The sequence below is a fragment of the Pleurodeles waltl genome, chromosome 6 (assembly GCF_031143425.1).
Source record: "Pleurodeles waltl isolate 20211129_DDA chromosome 6, aPleWal1.hap1.20221129, whole genome shotgun sequence".
NCBI classification, from domain to species: Eukaryota; Metazoa; Chordata; class Amphibia; order Caudata; family Salamandridae; genus Pleurodeles; species Pleurodeles waltl.
The window spans coordinates 1,180,370,427-1,180,387,505 of NC_090445.1; the positions used below are offsets into that span (position 1 = coordinate 1,180,370,427).

General features: G+C 46.7%; 1 protein-coding gene across 7 annotated transcripts in view; it reads left to right on the plus strand.

Moving 5' to 3' along the window:
- Positions 1 to 17,079, plus strand: part of LOC138300721 (WASH complex subunit 2-like) — a 780,011-nt gene that overhangs the window by 342,111 nt on the left and 420,821 nt on the right. For all 7 annotated transcript variants that reach the window (XM_069240414.1, XM_069240416.1, XM_069240417.1 and 4 more), the window contains one exon: positions 11,077 to 11,228. In XM_069240414.1, the coding sequence (XP_069096515.1) occupies positions 11,077 to 11,228 (152 nt within the window). The remainder of the gene's footprint in view (positions 1 to 11,076; positions 11,229 to 17,079) is intronic.

A 17,079-nucleotide genomic window follows, 5' to 3' on the forward strand; every position in this document is an offset into this window, starting at 1 on the left:
CAAATAATTTAGAAACGTTTTTCCAAATAGTTCAATGGGTTAAGTAATCATAAAGGAATAATTATTTGGATGAAAAGTGTGACAGGTGTTCCTTCCAAATATGGATTAATTAAGGTATGTAGTAATGTATTCTAACTGGATTTTGGTCTCAAAACATTAATTTTTAACACTAATTCTAAATGGATGCTAACCCATTCACAAATGCGAAGGGGTTTCAACGAACCCTTTCCTCTGTAAGAATGTTGACAAAAGCAATATTTTTTTAGGAGCAGGCAGTGGTCTGTGGTACCAGTACCTACTCCTAAAAAAGGTTTGTTCCACTTTTCCTTTTTTTAATCTCATTACGGTTTCCTTTTAGGAAAATAGGCTTCATTTAAAAAAAATATATTGCTTTAGTTGCAAGTATTCTCAGACATTCTGGTCTGCTGACAAAAACAGGCCACAATGCCTGTGACTCCAGCCTATCTTAGTAGGTCGCAGTTTGTGACCAGCCTCATGCATAAATAATGAGGTAGGTCGTATTGGAACCCACTACGATTCAGAATTGTGTGAACCAACCTATTAGAGCATAGTTCGCTGGGGGGGGGAATTTGCAGCATGTTCAGGACTTTTGTTTTTTGTTTTCCAAAAACGAACTTCCATATTGGGAGTTGGTGTATGTGAAATAAAATAAAAAAAAGTTTAAGTGCAGATACATTGAACACAACATAGTGCCTAAAAAGCAAAGCTACAGTGTTTTGACTGGAGGCCCCTTGGTGGCAGCTCCTTAGACAGCACATAGATCTCCAACAGTCAGGTGGCGGTATCTAAATATGGTGTGCCGTGATCCTCATTGCAGTGGAGTATATCCTCCACTGCCCTGGCCTTAAATCAACAACTCCTTAAGTTCCCTAAACCTAATGTCAAGGCCTGTCACAGGTTTGGCTACCAAGAAAGGAGGTTTGGCTACCAAGAGAGGTAAGAACCTATCAGGAGGGGTCTCTGATGTCACCTGCTGGCACTGGCCACTCAGAGCAGTCCAGTGTGCCCCCAACACCTCTGAATCCAAGATGGCAGAGGTCTGGGACACACTGGAGGGGCTCTGGCCACCTCCCCTGGGAGGTACTGGTCAGGGGAGTGGTCACTCCCCTTTCCTCTGTCCAGTTTCGTGCCAGAGCAGGGCTGGGGAATCCCTGAACCGGTGTAGACTGGCTTATACAGAGATGGGCACCATCTGTGCCCATCAAAGCAATTCCAGAGGCTGGGGGAGGCTACTCCTCACCAGCCCTTCATACCTATTTCCAAAGGGAGAGGGCATAACACCCTCTCTCAGAGGAAATCCTTCGTTCTGCCTTCCTGGGCCGTGCACGCGTGTAATGCTGTCCCGCACTCACAAACTTCGGGGAAATTCCCCTGAACGATGTGGGGGCACCTTGGCTAGTGCCAGGGTGCCCACACACTAAGTAACTTGGCACCTAACCTTCAGCAAGTGAGGGTTAGACATTATGACTTATAAGTTACTTATGTGTAGTGAAAATAGCTGTGAAATAACGTGGACGTTATTTCACTCAGGCTGCAGTGGCAGGCCTGTGTAAGAATTGTCTGAGCTCCCTATGGGTGGCAAAAGAAATGCTGCAGCCCATAGGGATCTCCTGGAACCCCAATACCCTGGGTACCTAAGTACCATATACACGGGAATTATATGGTTGTACCAGTGTGCCAATGAGCATTGGTAAAATTAGTCACTAGCCTGCAGTGGCAAATTTAGAAAGAAGAGAGAGCATAAACACTGATACAGTTAGGCACCACACAGGGAATACATACAGGGCATACACTATGAGCACTGCCTAGCAGGATCCCAGTGACACAAGGACAAAAACAAACATACATACAGTGAAAATGGGGGTAACATGCCAGGCAAGATGGTACTTTCCTACACAACCCCCCCTCTCCCAAACAAAGGACAATAAGACTAACCTTGTCCAGATTAGTCTTCATTGTCTAAGTGGAAATATCTGGAGAGTCCATCTGCATTGGAGTGGGTACTCCCAGGTCTATGTTCCACTGTATAGTCCATTCCCTGTAGGGATATGGACCACCTCAACAATTTAGGGTTTTTACCTTTCATTTGTTTTAGCCAAAGTAGAGGTTGGGCTGTCTGAACAATAAAGTGAGTACCAAACAGATATGGCCTCAACTTTTTCAGTGCCCAGACCACAGGAAAGGCCTCCCTCTCTATGGAAGACCAACGCTTTTCTCTAGGGGTCAACCTTCTGCTGATAAAAGCAACTGGTTGATCCTGGCCCTCAGAATTAAGTTGTGATAGTACTGCCCCCTACCCCTAATTCAGATGCATCAGTTTGAACAATGAATTTCTTGGAGTAACATGGGCTTTTTAGGACAGGTGCAGAGCACATGTCCTGTTTGAGCTCCTCAAAAGCTTTCTGACAGCTGGCTGTCCATAACACCTTCTTAGGCATTTTTTTGCTAGTGAGATCATTATGAGGGGCTGCTATGGAGCCATAATTCTTGATCAATCTCCTATAGTACCCTGTGAGGCCTAAAAAGGCTCTCACCTCGGTCTGAGTTGTAGGGGGAACCAAATCCATGATAGTTTGGATTTTCCCCTGTAGTGGTGCAATCTGTTCACCACCAACCAGGTGATCTGGATAAACCACTTTCCCCTGCCCTATCTGGCACTTTGAGACCTTGATAGTGAGGCCTGCCTTTTGCAGGGCCTCCATAACTTTCCATTGGTGGACCAGGTGATCATCCCAGGCTGAGCTAAAGACAGCAGTATCACTGAAAGCCTCCAACCCTTGCAGGACTGTATACACCAACCTCTGAAAAGTGGCAGGTGCATTTTACTGTGAATTGGTAGTGCCCTCCAATGGTAGAAAATGCAGTCTTGGGTTTAGCATCTTCTGCAAATCTAATCTGCCAATACCCTGCAGTTAGATCAAAAATGCTAAGATACTTGGCAGAAGCCAGTGTATCAATGAGCTCATCTGCCTTGGGTATAGGGTGAGCATCAGTTTTTGTGACCTGATTGAGACCTCTGTAATCTACACAAAACCTCATCTCCCTCTTTCCATCTTTGGTGTGAGGTTTTGGTACAAGCACAACTGGGCTAGCCCAGGGGCTTTCAGAAGGTTCAGTCACCCCTAAGTCCAACATTTTCTGCACCTCTTGTTTAATGCAGTCCCTGACATGGTCAGGCTGCCTATACATTTTACTTTTGACAGGCAGGCTGTCTCCAGTGTCAATCGTATGTTCACACCAGGATGTTGTACCTAGTACAAGTGAAAAGAGGTCTGAAAACTGGCTTAAGAGATTTATGCAGTTGTCTTTCTGTTCTGCAGTCAGACAATCTGCTAAAACTACTCCCTCCACTAAGGCATCTGCTTCAGTGGTGGAGAAGAGATCAGGGAAAGGGTCACTCTTTTCTTCCTGTCCCTCATCTGTTGCCATGAGCAGGGTGAAATCAGCCCTGTCATAGTAGGGTTTTAAGCGGTTGATATGAATCACCCTAAGGCAGAGGTCTTCAAACTGGGGGGCGGGCCCCCCCTTGGGGGGCCTCAAGTGATCCCGGGGGGGGCGCCAAACTCTGGCCAAAAGAAATATTATACAGATAACATGCATTTGTTTCAAGCAGAAGCATGTTATTGAAGTTTTAAAAAGGTAACATTACTTAACTGCAATGTTTAAATAGGATTAGACCTATTTAAACATTGCCATCTTTCTAAAATAATTGTGAAAAATTCTGAGGGGGGGGGCAATGATTTTTATATTTCAACTGGGGGGCGCGGCATTAAAATGTTTGAAGACCACTGCCCTAAGGGGACTCCTAGCAGTGCCCAGGTCTACCAAATAGGTAACCCCACCCTTCTTTTCAACAATGAGATGGGGTCCACTCCATTTGTCCTGGAGTGCTCTTGGGGCCACAGGCTGTAATACCCACACCTTCTGTCCTGGTTGGTACTGGATCAGAACAACCTTCTGACCATGCCATTGCTTTTGCAGCCCCTGACTAGCCTGAAGGTTTTTACTGTCCTTTTTCATATACTCAGCCATTCTGGATCTTAGGCCAAGTACATAGTCCACTGTCTTGTTTAGGAGCTTTTAAAGGTTGTTCCCAACCCTCCTTCACAAGAGCAAGTGGACCTCTTACAGGGTGCCCAAAGAGGAGTTGAAAGGGGCTGAAGCCCACTCCTTTCTGGGGTACCTCCCGGTAAGCAAAAAATAGGCAATGTAACAGGACATCCCATCTCCTTCTGAGTTTTTCAGGGAGTCCCATTATCATACCTTTGAGAGTTTTATTAAACCTCTCAACCAGACCATTTGTTTGTGGATGGTAAGGGGTGGTGAACTTGTAGGTAACACCACACTCCTTCCACATTGCTTTTAGGTATGCAGACATGAAGTTGCTACCTCTGTCTGACACCACCTCTTTAGGAAAACCCACCCTGGAAAAGATTCACAGGAGGGCCTTTACCGCTGCAGGAGCTGTAGTGGTCCTTAAGGGTATGGCTTCAGGGTATCTTGTGGCATGGTCCACTACCACCAAGATAAATCTATTGCCTGAAGCAGTTGGAAGGTCAAGGGGGGCAACTATGTCAACCCCTTCCCTTTCAAAGGGCACCCCAACCACAGGTAGTGGGATAAGGGGAGCCTTTGGTGTGCCACCAGTCTTGCCACTGGCTTGGCAGGTCACACAAGATTTACAAAAGTCTTTTGTGTCCTCTGACATATGAGGCCAGTGAAACAAGGGAACAAGTCTTTCCCAAGTTTTCGTCTGGCCCAAATGCCCAGCCAAAGGAATGTCATGTGCTAGGGTGAGGATAAACTCTCTGTACTGCAAGGGAATGACCAATCTCCTGGCAGCTCCAGGTTTTGGGTCCCTTGACTCTGTGTACAAGAGGTTTTCTTCCCAGTACACCCTATGACTGTCACTGACATCCCCATTCTGCTGTTTGACAGCTTGCTGTCTAAAACCCTCTAATGTGGGACAGGTTTGCTGTGCCACACTCAGCTCTTCCCTGGCAGGCCCCCCTGCACCCAAAAGCTCAGCAGTGTCTGCTGCCAGCTCCTCTGGTGTAGGTTCTGCACAGGGAGAGGTTCCTCTTCCTCAAAAGGGGAATCATCTGTAGAGGGAGGGATAGTGGGTTGGGATTTACCCTTTCTACCCCTAGCTTTAGGGAGCACTTGGTCCATTGCTCCAGGATCCAAATTTCCCTGTCCTTTTTGCTTCTTGGCCTGAGCCCTTGTCAAGCAAAAATGCGCCCAGGAATGGCCAGCATTGCTGCATGATCCTCCAACTCCACTTCTACCCAAGCTGATGTTTCCAAATCGTTTCCTAGTAGAAAATCTACAGGTAAATCAGTGGCTACCACAACTTTCTTTGGACCAGTAAACTCCCCCCCCCCCCCCCCCCCCCAGTTGAGATTCACAACAGCCATGGGGTGGCTAAGAGTGTTGTTATGAGCGGCTGTCAATTGGTACTGCTGACCAAGTAGATGTTGATCAGGGTGGACCAGTTTTTCTATCACCATAGTTACACTGGCTCCTGTGTCCCTGTAGTTAACTAAAGGGGTGTGTTAGTGAGGGGAAACTAAAGGGCGCTCAGGGAAAATCTGGCCACAAATATACCTAAAAGGTGCCTTCACAAGGGACTACACCCAGCCCTTAAGGGTTTACGTGGTAAACCAAAGCTAATGAAACATGTGTGAGGCACTCAATACACATATGTACATAGTACAACAAATTCTCCGAAATATGTGGAAATATTATACGAAAGGATTAATAATCAAAGTCAGAACAGTTCTTAATATTTGATCCAGTCCGCGTGATTTATTGAGAAAAGTCTTCAAGAACTTGAGTTCCAACAGTCCGTTTACCCAATATTCCAAGCCAACACGTGTTTTGTCATGGGAAAATGACCCAAACAACTTCTTCAGGGCTGGAAATTATAAGTAAATAACTTGAATTAGAAAAACAAATTGCTCAAATAACAGACTGGGTGTATAAAACCCAAATTAACCCAATGAAAGCCAAGAATATGGATACGGATAAAGAATAAACAGAAAAAGAAAGTGTTAACCACCAAGAGACACAACTGAACGCCTAGCAAGTGAACAAAATATATAACCGAAAGCTACTAGTGCACAATACCTCACAAAGTCTACACCCACCAAAAGAGTTGTTATACTGCAAAATAAGTCATCCCTATTCTGGGGCCACTAAATTCATAAAAACTACCAAATTCAAACCTTATAACCCGTGCAAAGTAAACCAATCCAAAATTAATATATCTACTTCAAAAGATACTTGATGCCACACTGAGAATTATGGAGTGTCCATACATAAAAAGAAAATAAGCCATGCCATGCAAAGCACCACGTGAACAAACCGTGCTCGCTATACCGAGGTTCCCCAAAATCGGTTAGATACCTTATACGTGATGAAAGTAAAACAATATCTGTGCACACGTCCGTTCCCGTAATGTCCGTAGGTCCAGAACAACACAGACCAAGTCTAATAAGAAAGTAACTGTATGAGCGTAAACACCGCTGTAGTCATTTGTACAAACATTCCACCGTTCTTGGTGTCTAATGCAAAATCATTAAGTCAATAGGATAAATATAAAGTCTGTGATACTTGAATCCAATTGCAAAAACAATGATTCTATGCGTTCCTTCTAATCTCTTCAAGTTTCTTAGTTATTATCGCGAGAGCTACAAGAGAACACACACAGTACATCCGTATAAATAACAACATGCTTACAGAAATTAATCATGCTAGTACACAAATGGTTATCCATTTACAAACAGATATAAGTCAAAACCGCAGCTTACCCAAATCGATAAAGTACCCGGCATGTTTTAATGCCAGAACACCGTCGCGAGTACGCCGACCGCGACAGCCGTGCCCGAAGGTCATTATGAACGCTATGAGAGTCATCAAAATCGAGAACGGACTAAACTATAAACATAAAAGTAGGACTACCAATCGTGTAGTTTCTACTAGAGCACCACAGTCATTATGAACGCTAAGAGAGTCATGAAAATCGAGAACGGACTGAACTATAAACATAGAAGTAGGACTACAAATCGTGTAGTTTCTACTAGAACACAACAGTAATTTTTATTGTTATTCAAGGAACACAAGCCATCGTATTTCCCCAAACCAAATCTATGAAAACATGAGCCACAACGCTCCTAAGGCTTGTTAAATGACATAATTAAAACTCCATCTCCAAAATAATGAGTAAGATTTTGGCAAAAATACAGACAAATAGTAAATTGCCACTAAAGTGCCTATAATACCACTAGCACTCTCCCTAACAAAATATATATAAACAATTTTAACATCAACACTAAAGGGAAGATGAGCAGAGAAAAGAAATATACTGGTGAAAAAATCAAGAAATATATGAAAGTAACAAAGAAACAATAGAAAAAGAATACACGGTGATGTCCAAATCACATCACACTTTGACCCATGTGTGGATCCAAAGTTGTTTTCTATTTGAGAGTTTTGGTTGTCCATTCAAGTGCCCCAAGAGATAGTAAAACAACAACTAGTAATGATAGAGATCTTACATATGCAAACAATACATATTCCGCACATACAGATATAGTTACAAAATAGATAGGTTATTGCTATAGTTAACACCAGAATAACTGTTCATTCACCCAAAAAGTATTCCAACTCTCTATCTGAGTTGAGGCCCATCTCAACAGCCCTTAATCTCATCCATAATGCCTCTTTTTTACGTAAGGACAATTCTCTATTACCACCCCTTGGATCCCTGGGGACATGTTCAAACCCCAAAAAAATTACAATTCTAGTGAGCAGTTTGTGAGTCGCAAGGTAGTATATGTGCCACAATAGGATATCTTACATCACAGTTTTTAAGTGCCCTAAGCTTCCCCATTTTCTAACCTCTCCTGAGATGGGCCAGACTGGTTCTGGTCATCTACAATGAGCATGTTAAAGAGAAACTCTTTTGTAGGATTCTTACCTATACTCAAATCTCTATCCAGACAGAGACCCCTCAAACTTTTATAGTTCAAACTCTCATATGTTGCATTAATAGTTTGGGGAGTGGGCTCTAATACAGACATGATAGAAAAGGTTTAAGGATAGTGAGAGAAAAAGTTTTAGAACTTTAGAAAGCACAGAGAAAAAACTTTTTCAAACTTTGGAAAAACTTTTAGAAGTTTTCAAAAGTTTTCAGAAACTTTGTTAAATGTTTTAGAGTAGAAAAGTAAACTGTTTTGGTTAAGTGTACATATACTGATCTATTTGGTATAAGATATTCTTATGAAAAGCACCAAATGACAAAGTGGTAAAGCAGTTGCAAGTACTTATCCCACCGCTGCACCACCAATGTAGGAGGCTGGCCTGGCTTATAGTGGGTACCTTGTGGTACTTACACCCTGTGCCAGGTCCAGTTCTCCCTTATTAGTAGAATAGAGGTGTTTTGGTTCTAACAGCTTAGGCTGATAGAAGGTAGCTATGGCAAAGCACTTTAGGCTGAACTAGGAGACATGCAAAGCTCCTACTATACCACTTATATAGCACAATATCATAAGAAAACACAATACACAGACTTACTTAAAATAAAGGTACTTTATTTTTTTGACAATATGCAAAAAGTATCTCAGAGAATACCCTCACTTAGGAGGTAAGTAATATACACAAGATATATGTACACAAACCCAAAACAGGTAAGTAACAGTAAGAAAAGTAGTGCTAACAATGTAGAATCACAATAGGATGCAATAGGTGAACATAGGTCTAGGGGCAACACAAACCATATACTCCAAAAGTGGAATGTGAATCACAAATGGTCCCCAGACCTATGGGAGCTTGTAGAGGGTCGCTGGGACTGTAAGAAAACAGTCAGGGTGTCCAAGATACCCCACCCCAAGACCCTAAAAAGTAGGAGTAAGGTTACCCTACTACCCCAAAAAGACAATAGTCGTGATAGGGGGATTCTGCAAGAACCACAAGCACCAGCAAAACACTGTAGACGGATTCCTGGACATGAGGACTTGCAAGGCAAGGGGACCAAGTCCAAGAGTCATGATAGTGTCCAGGGGGGCAGGAGCCCAGGAAATCCCAGATGAAGGTGCAAAAGGGCTGCCTCCGGGTGAAAGAAGCCAAAGATTCTGCACCAAAGAAAAGGGCTTGGAACTTCTCCTTAGGATGGAAGATGTCCCACGGCGTGCTGGATATTGCAGAAGTGTTTCCTCGCAGAAATACCGCAAACAAGCCTTGCTAGTTGCAAGCGTCGCAGTAGAGGTTTTTGGGTGCTGCTGGGGACCAGGAAGGACCAGGATGTTGCCCCTGGAGGAGGAGACAGAGGAGGCGCTCAGCAACTCAGAGAGCCCCCGCAGAAGCAGGCAGCACCCGCAGACGTAATGGAGCAGCCACTTAGAAGATTTGTGAAACTGGAGTCACAAAATGAGGGTCCCACGACGTCGGAGTCCAACTCAGAGGGTTGAGCACTGCAGGACAGAGTGCTGAGGACCCAGGCTAGGCTGTGCACAAAAGAATCCTTGGAGAAGTGCACAGAAGCCGGAGCAGCTGCAAATCACGAAGTACACAGGTTTGCTGTCTGGTGTGGGGAGGCAAGGACTTACCTCCACCAAACCTGGACTGAAGGATCACTGGACTGTGGGGGCCACTTGGATCCAGCTCCTGTGTTCCAGGGACCACGCTCGTCAGGATGAGAGGGGACCAGAGGACCGGTGATGCAGTTTTTTGGTGCCTGCGTTAGCAGGGGAAGGATTCTGTTGAACCACGGGAGATTTCTTCTTGGCTTCCAGTGCAGGGTGAAGGCAGACAGCCCTCAGAGCATGCACCACCAGGAAACAGTCGAGAAAGCCGGCAGGATGAGGGCTACAATGTTGCTGGTAGTCATCTTGCTACTTTGTTGCGGTTTTGCAGGCGTCCTGGAGCAGTCAGCGGTCGATCCTTGGCAGAAGTCGAAGAGGGAAGTGCAGAGGAACTCTGGTGAGCTCTTGCATTCGTTATCTGACGAATACCCCAGAGGAGAGACCCTAAATAGCCACAAAAGGAGGTTTGGCTACCAAGAAAGGAGGTTTGGCTACCAAGAGAGGTAAGAGCCTATCAGAAGGGGTCTCTGACGTCACCTGCTGGCACTGGCCACTCAGAGCAGTCCAGTGTGCCCCAACACCTCTGAATCCAAGATGGCAGAGGTGTGGGACACACTGGAGGAGCTCTGGGCACCTCCCCTGGTAGGTACTGGTCAGGGGAGTGGTCACTCCCCTTTCGTGTGTCTAGTTTCGCGCCAGAGCAGGGCTGGGGGATCCCTGAACCGGTGTAGACTGGCTTATGCAGAGATGGGCACCATCTGTGCCCATCAAAGCATTTCCAGAGGCTGGGGGAGGCTACTCCTCCCCAGCCCCTCACACCTATTTCCAAAGGGAGAGGGTGTAACACCCACCCTGAGTGAATCCTTTGTTCTGCCTACCTGGGCCGGGGCTGCCCAGACCCCAGGAGGGCAGAATCCTGTCTGAGGGGTTGGCAGCAGCAGCAGCTGCAGTGGAAACCCGGAAAGGCAATGTGGCAGTACCCGGGTTCTGTGCTAGAGACCCGGGGGATCATTAAATTGTCCCTCCAATACCAGAATGGTATTGGGGTGACAATTCCATGGTCTTAGACATGTTACATGGCCTTGTTCGGAGTTACCATTGTGACGCTACACATAGGTAGTGACCTAAGTGCAGTGCACGTCTGTAATGGTGTCCCCGCACTCACAAAGTTCGGGGAAATTGCCCTGAGCGATGTGGGAGCACCTTGGCTAGTTCTTGGCTAGAACTGAGGTTCTGGTTAGCAGAGCCTCAGTGATACAGTTAGGCACCACACAGAGGACACATACAGGGCATACACTATGAGCACTGGGGTCCTGCCTAGCAGGATCCCAGTGACACAAGGGCAAAAACAAACATACAACTGTCTTGGGCGGAAACAGGAAAGAATCATATAGGCCTGTGATCTGTTAAATATAAGTGATTGACCATTGTAAAGTTTGTATTAAACTTGCACTACATTTTTGTTTCTTAGGACCATTGGGAACGGAGTAGGCCTGTTACAGAACAAAAGCAGACAGACAATCTTGCCAAACCGAGCTTCTCAAAAGAACAGATTGGAAAAGTTGAGAAAAATACAACTTTGTTTGATGAGGAAGAGGATCTGTTTGTCATTACAAAAGACAGGTGAAAAATTGTCAATATTCGGAAAACAATGCCTATTGCAATACTTGTGATCCTGATAAATCTCTTTCAGCTGAGTTACACCTCCTTCTATCCCTGACTCTTTTTTTTTTTTTTTTGTTTTTTTGTGTGGCAAGACAATAAGAGGCTTTGATTGTCTTCAGAGAACGTCAGATGAAAAACACATAGCATATGGGAACTCTAAGTAACCAGGACTACCATTAAGGCAAGTCGCAGCTGTACAGTAGAGATCACAGACAATGCTGGATGTGTTGAATTATAGGTTTGAAACTGAACATAAGCGCAGCACAAATTGTCTGCCCCACCGTTGATTTTGTCACCACGGTCATCAATTTGGATACTCCTTTTCACCAATATTTCTCATTCAGAGTCCATGAGCCACTTATTTGTAAAAAGTAGCTAATTGAGAGCCTCCCAAAATGCTGCTCGTTTGCCTCGTACTAAACCTAACACCTAACATTTGTGATAATTGTGCATTCACAATTGTGTGCTCTGAAACATTTAGTAAATTTTAACTTAATTTTTTGTTAACATGTTTTATTAGATTTTTTTTATTGCTTAATAAACTTTCTCATAGTCTGGTACAAGTGTGGAGCTACACGTACTCGCTTCATTCTCCATTGGGATAAAGATTGCAACAAAATGCACATAACAGTACATGCTCACAGTATTGTTAAAGATGTTCTCATTCCAACTAGGTGTTACAAAAGTACAACACATTTTTTAATCACATTGTCCAATGCAGTTATAGGAGTCCCAATAGATTCCCAGTGTAAGGTGCAATATGGGTAAACAGCCACGTCCATAAAAGCTGCCAGGACTTCTCCCCTTAATCCTGTTCTGGTTGTCCTACCAACCGCCTCAATTCCTTAGCTCATGGCAGCCCACTCAGCCATAGCTCAGCTCCCCTCCTCTCTTTTCCATCTGCTATGATGTACTCCCTCTGGTGACTGCTTTGTGTAATGATTAGGCCCAGGCCAGGGAATCTGTTGCTTACCTTTTTCGTCCACAGTGAAATAACCAGTATGCAGATCTTTAAAGTTGACATGTTTTGCCTTCTCATTGTGTGCTCTGTGTCTCCCATCACTTTGTTCCAGTACCCCGATATGATGGGCAACTCCACACCATTTGTGTGAAGTTGGCATCTGCCGGGGCGCAGCCGAACATTGCATAGTGTCCATGCGGAGTAGAACCTTTAGCCTATGTGAAGTGAGGTATGTACAGTGTAGGTAATACATTGTGTATATTTGCAGCATGTGTTCTGTGACACCTTGAGCACCCTCATCAGAGCCTGCTCCCATTCCTTCCCCTTAAACTGTCTACCCAGATTGGTTTCCCATCAGGCATGTAGAGCTGATTATTTATAGATTTCCATGAACAAAGTGGTCTGATATACCCATGAGATGAGACTGCGTTGACCACTGAAAGTCAGCAGCATCTATGGAAGATTGTGATTAGGAGGCTCCTCTGGGCGTGCCGCCCAGAGGTGACACATCAACCTCATCAGTGTGACATAGAGCTGGTACACACTTCTAGTTGCAGATTCCTTACCTTAGAATTTCCCCAGGCATCCGACTGGATCCAGAGATTTTTCATCGAGCAGTACACTTGCACACCGTCAGGTGGCATCGGTCACCTCCGCTTGCGTCGTTGACGTCATGGTCGATGTGATGGTTTCGCAGTGCCACCCCAGCGTGATGACCTCAGTTCTTTTCTTTCCGCACCTGCCTAATGCGTATCCAGTGAAGAGCTCCACTCAGTCGTTTTTGACTGACTTCGACCATTTTTTGGTGCTTTGTGAATGTCACGTAAGATTGGTTTTAAGCTGTGTGTGACTCCTATCACTGAATGATGTCGGTGACTGATCCGCACCTCGTGTCTGTGGTGTCTGGAGCACGACCACAACTCGAAATCGTGCTCCGAGTGCCGGGCCATTAACCCGAAAGCTTTGAGGGATCGGTCCTAAAGTTCATGGCGGGCGGACACTCTCAGTCTCAATCGAGAGGAAGGTCACAAGACCTCTCGCAGAGCCAACACCACCACCCTTCTTCGCCCCACTCAAAGTCCTTGGGACTTTGGGTCCCAAGAAAAAGAAATCGAAGAAGAACAAACGTTCTTCGACTTCGTCCCGTCGCTCGGACAATGCGACGCAGCAAGTGCACCGATGCTCTAGGCCACTGTCCTTGGAGCCTGCTTCTGGGTCAGCTCCACGACTCCCTGAGTTTCTGGGAGCCAGTGCCACCCCTCGCCAACTCAAAGTTTTGGGCAGACTGACCTCCCTCCCACTGCAATGCCTTTGGGCTCAGTAGGTTCAGAGGGGTCCTCTCTGGTTTCACGCCAGCAGCTTCAGCCCTGGCTCCAGGGGGCCCCTTGGGTTCCATTGTCAATTTCATGCCGACACTGGTCGTGCCAACAGGACCTTCATTGGCGCCAGCAAAGAGGTCAATGCTTCCAATGTTGGTTGGGCCCATGATCGACGTCGACCCCATACTTATACCTGACATGGAGCTGAACTGACATCGCTCAATTCCGGTTCCGTCTTCGATTGTGCCTACATTCCCCAGGTTTGATCCTGGCCCTTATTCTTATAGGTACGGGGAAAGTGTGAAGGGGGTCATTGGACCCTTTAGAATTACAGCTGGAAGGCCCTGAAATGGATTGGGCAGAGGAATTGGGCGAGGCTAGTGGTCTAGATACCTCTTCTGATGCTGGCATGGTTTATCCCCTTACCGTGGCTACGGAGGAGGGAGCATCATATTCTATGGTGCTGAGAAGGGCAGCGGAGGTCCTCAGCCTTGAACTACCTTCTTTGTCAGTCGGGATTAACCACCTGACGGAGGTGCTTTAGCCTGGGGCTTCCACCTTGGGACCCCATTTACCTTTAAAATGAAGCCCTTGTGTATGTCCTGCCGGGTACATGGTCCAGACTCAGCACAGGGGCTCCTGTAAACAGAACAGTCAGCCGCCGCCTTGGCCTGCGCTGAACGACCCTAAATCCCTAACCCAACACTTGTATGCCTGAGAGTCTTGTCCTCCAGGATTCTTCTTCATCTGTCGCATTCCCATCCACACCCCTGAATAGGGAATCCAAGAGACTGGATCAGCTTGGGAAGAAAATGTTCTCTTCCTTCAGTCTGGCATTGCGGTCTGTGAACAACGCATGCCTTTTAGGCGCTATTCCCATACCCTATGGGATATGGTCACGCAGGTACTGCCACAGATGCTGGAGGAAGCCCGGGCTGTTCCCTCTCAAGCCGTTGCTGACGTGAAAGATGCCGCCAAGTTCACGATACATTGTGGGCTGGACACGACGGACTCACTGGGCAGATCAGTTGCGTCGACAGTGGCCTTATGGTGCCATGCCTGGTTGAGGACGTCTGTTATTTTTGGGGGGGATGTCCAGCAGTCACTCATAGACATGCCCTTCGATGGCACCAATCTGTTCAGAGACTAAGCAGACTCGTGACTCAAGTGCTTTAAGGAGTCTCCGGCCACAGCACGGTCTCTTGGCCTTGCAGCCACTCCTCGCCACCCCCCACCCCCCCACCCCGCAGTCCGCCGTTAGCCCCTTTCGTGGCTACAGAAGGGGCACCCAACCACTTCCATTCCCTACCAGCAACTGAGCTTCACATACTGCACAACCTCTGCATGGTTGCAGATGCGGGATCCCCTGTGCTCGTGGATCAGAGAGCCAGCGGTCCACCACTTTCACCACTGCAGCCTCCAAACCTTCCTAGTCCATTGCTCCTTCTCAGACCAGTTGAAGGCAGCATTTGCCATCACCTGCCCCAATGGGAATCCATCACGACGGACAGGTGGGTTTTGCAAATAGTCCAATAGGCTCCCTCCCCTTCAAGACCATACCTTCGGCCATGCCACCATCTTACGGACGACTACTATCTCTTGGCACATCTCCCTGAAGAAGTTGCGGCTGTCTTGGCCAAGCAAGCCATAGAGAAAGGTCCCTGTGCCAGAAGTAGCTTGTGGATGTTATTCCCACTACTTTCTGGTGCCCAAATAGGACAAGGGCCTTTGCCCCATCCTAGACTTCCGGGCCCTCAATTTCCAAGTTCAAAATGCTCACTCTGGCTCAGGTCCTGTCTGCCTTGGAGACTGGATGGACTTGCAAGACGCCTACTTCCACATTCCCATCCTGATGGCCCGCAGTTATTACTTACGGTTCGTGGTTGGTCACAAGCAATTTCAGTTTACCGTGCTCCCATTCTTCCTTACTGTGAGAATGTAGCCTCTTTCTAGCATGGTTACCCCCATTTTTGGCCTGTTTGTCAGTGTGTTTTTACTGTCTCACTGGGACCTCAGTGCCAGGACCTCAGTGCTCATAGTTTGAAACCTATTTGTCAGTGTGTTTTTTACTGTCTCACTGGGATCCTGCTAGCCAAGACCCCAGTGCTCATAGTTTGTGGCCTATGTGTGTTGTCAGTATTCTTAACTGTGTCACTGGAGTTCTGCTAACCAGAACTCCAGTGCTTATGCTCTCTATCTACCAAATTTGTCACTATAAGTTTAGTGACTCCATATTCCAATTCAGATTGTCACACTGGACCCCCCCCCTTATAAGTCCCTAGTATATGGTACCTAGGTACCCAGGGCATTGGGGTTCCAGGAGATCCTTGTGGGCTGCAGCATTTCTTTTGCCACCCATAAGGAGCTCATACAAACCTTTCGTCAGGACTGCCACTGCAGCCTGAGTGAAATAGTGCACACACTATTTTACAGCCATTTTTCACTGCACCAGGTAACTTATAAGTTACCTACATGTCTAACCTTCATTTATTGAAGGCTAGGTGCAAAGTTATTGTGTGTGAGGGGCACCCTTGAACTAGCAAAGGTGCCCCCACGTTGTCCAGGGCCAATTCCTCGGACTTCGTGAGTGCGGGGATACCATTATAAGCGTGCACTACATATATGCCATTACATATATGTAGCTTCACAATGGTAACTCCAAATATGGCCATGGGTGGTGTCTATGATTGTGAAATTGAACCCCAATCCAAATCTGGTATTGGGGGGCCAATTCCATGCACCCTGGGGGCTCCACCATGGACCTCCAGTACTGCCAAACCAGCTCTCTGAGGTTTCCACTGCAGCCCCAGCTGCTGCCAGATCACAGACAGGTTTCTGCCCTCCTGGGGATTGAGCAGCTCAATCCCAGGAAGGCAGAACAATGAATTTCCTTTAGGAAAGGGGGGCTGTATCCTCTCCCATTGGAAATAGGTGTTACAGGCATGGGAGGGGTATCCTCCCAGAGCCTCTGGAAATGCTTGGAAGGGCACAAACGGTGCCCTCCTTGCATTATCCAGTCTACACCGGTTCAGGGACCCCCAGTCCCTGCTCTGGCGTGAAACTGGACAAAGGAAAGGGGAGTGATCGCTCCCCTGTCCATTACCATCCCAGGGGTGGTGCCCAGAGCTCCTCCAAAGTGTCCCTGGCATTACCCATCTTGGATTCCAAAGTGTGGGGACCCTCTGGGAGCATCTGAGTGGCCAGTGCCAGCAGGTGACATCAGAGACCCCTCCTGATAGGTGCATACCTGGGGAGATAGCCAATCCCCCTCACAGGGTTATTCCCTGTGGGTGTTTCCTCAGATTCGGTTTGCAAGATTCCTCCAGGACTTCTCTGCTTCAGATCAACCTCAGACTGCTCCAGGAACCACTGTAACGGCAACCAAGTATCCAAGAAGGCTCCTGTGACCTGCAACTTCAGCTCCAGCCAGCAGCTGCAAAGGTGTGCACACTCTGAGGACTGCCTGTCTTCACCCTGCACCAGAAGAACCGAAGGAATCTCCTGTGGAGTGACGGAGTCACTTCTGTGC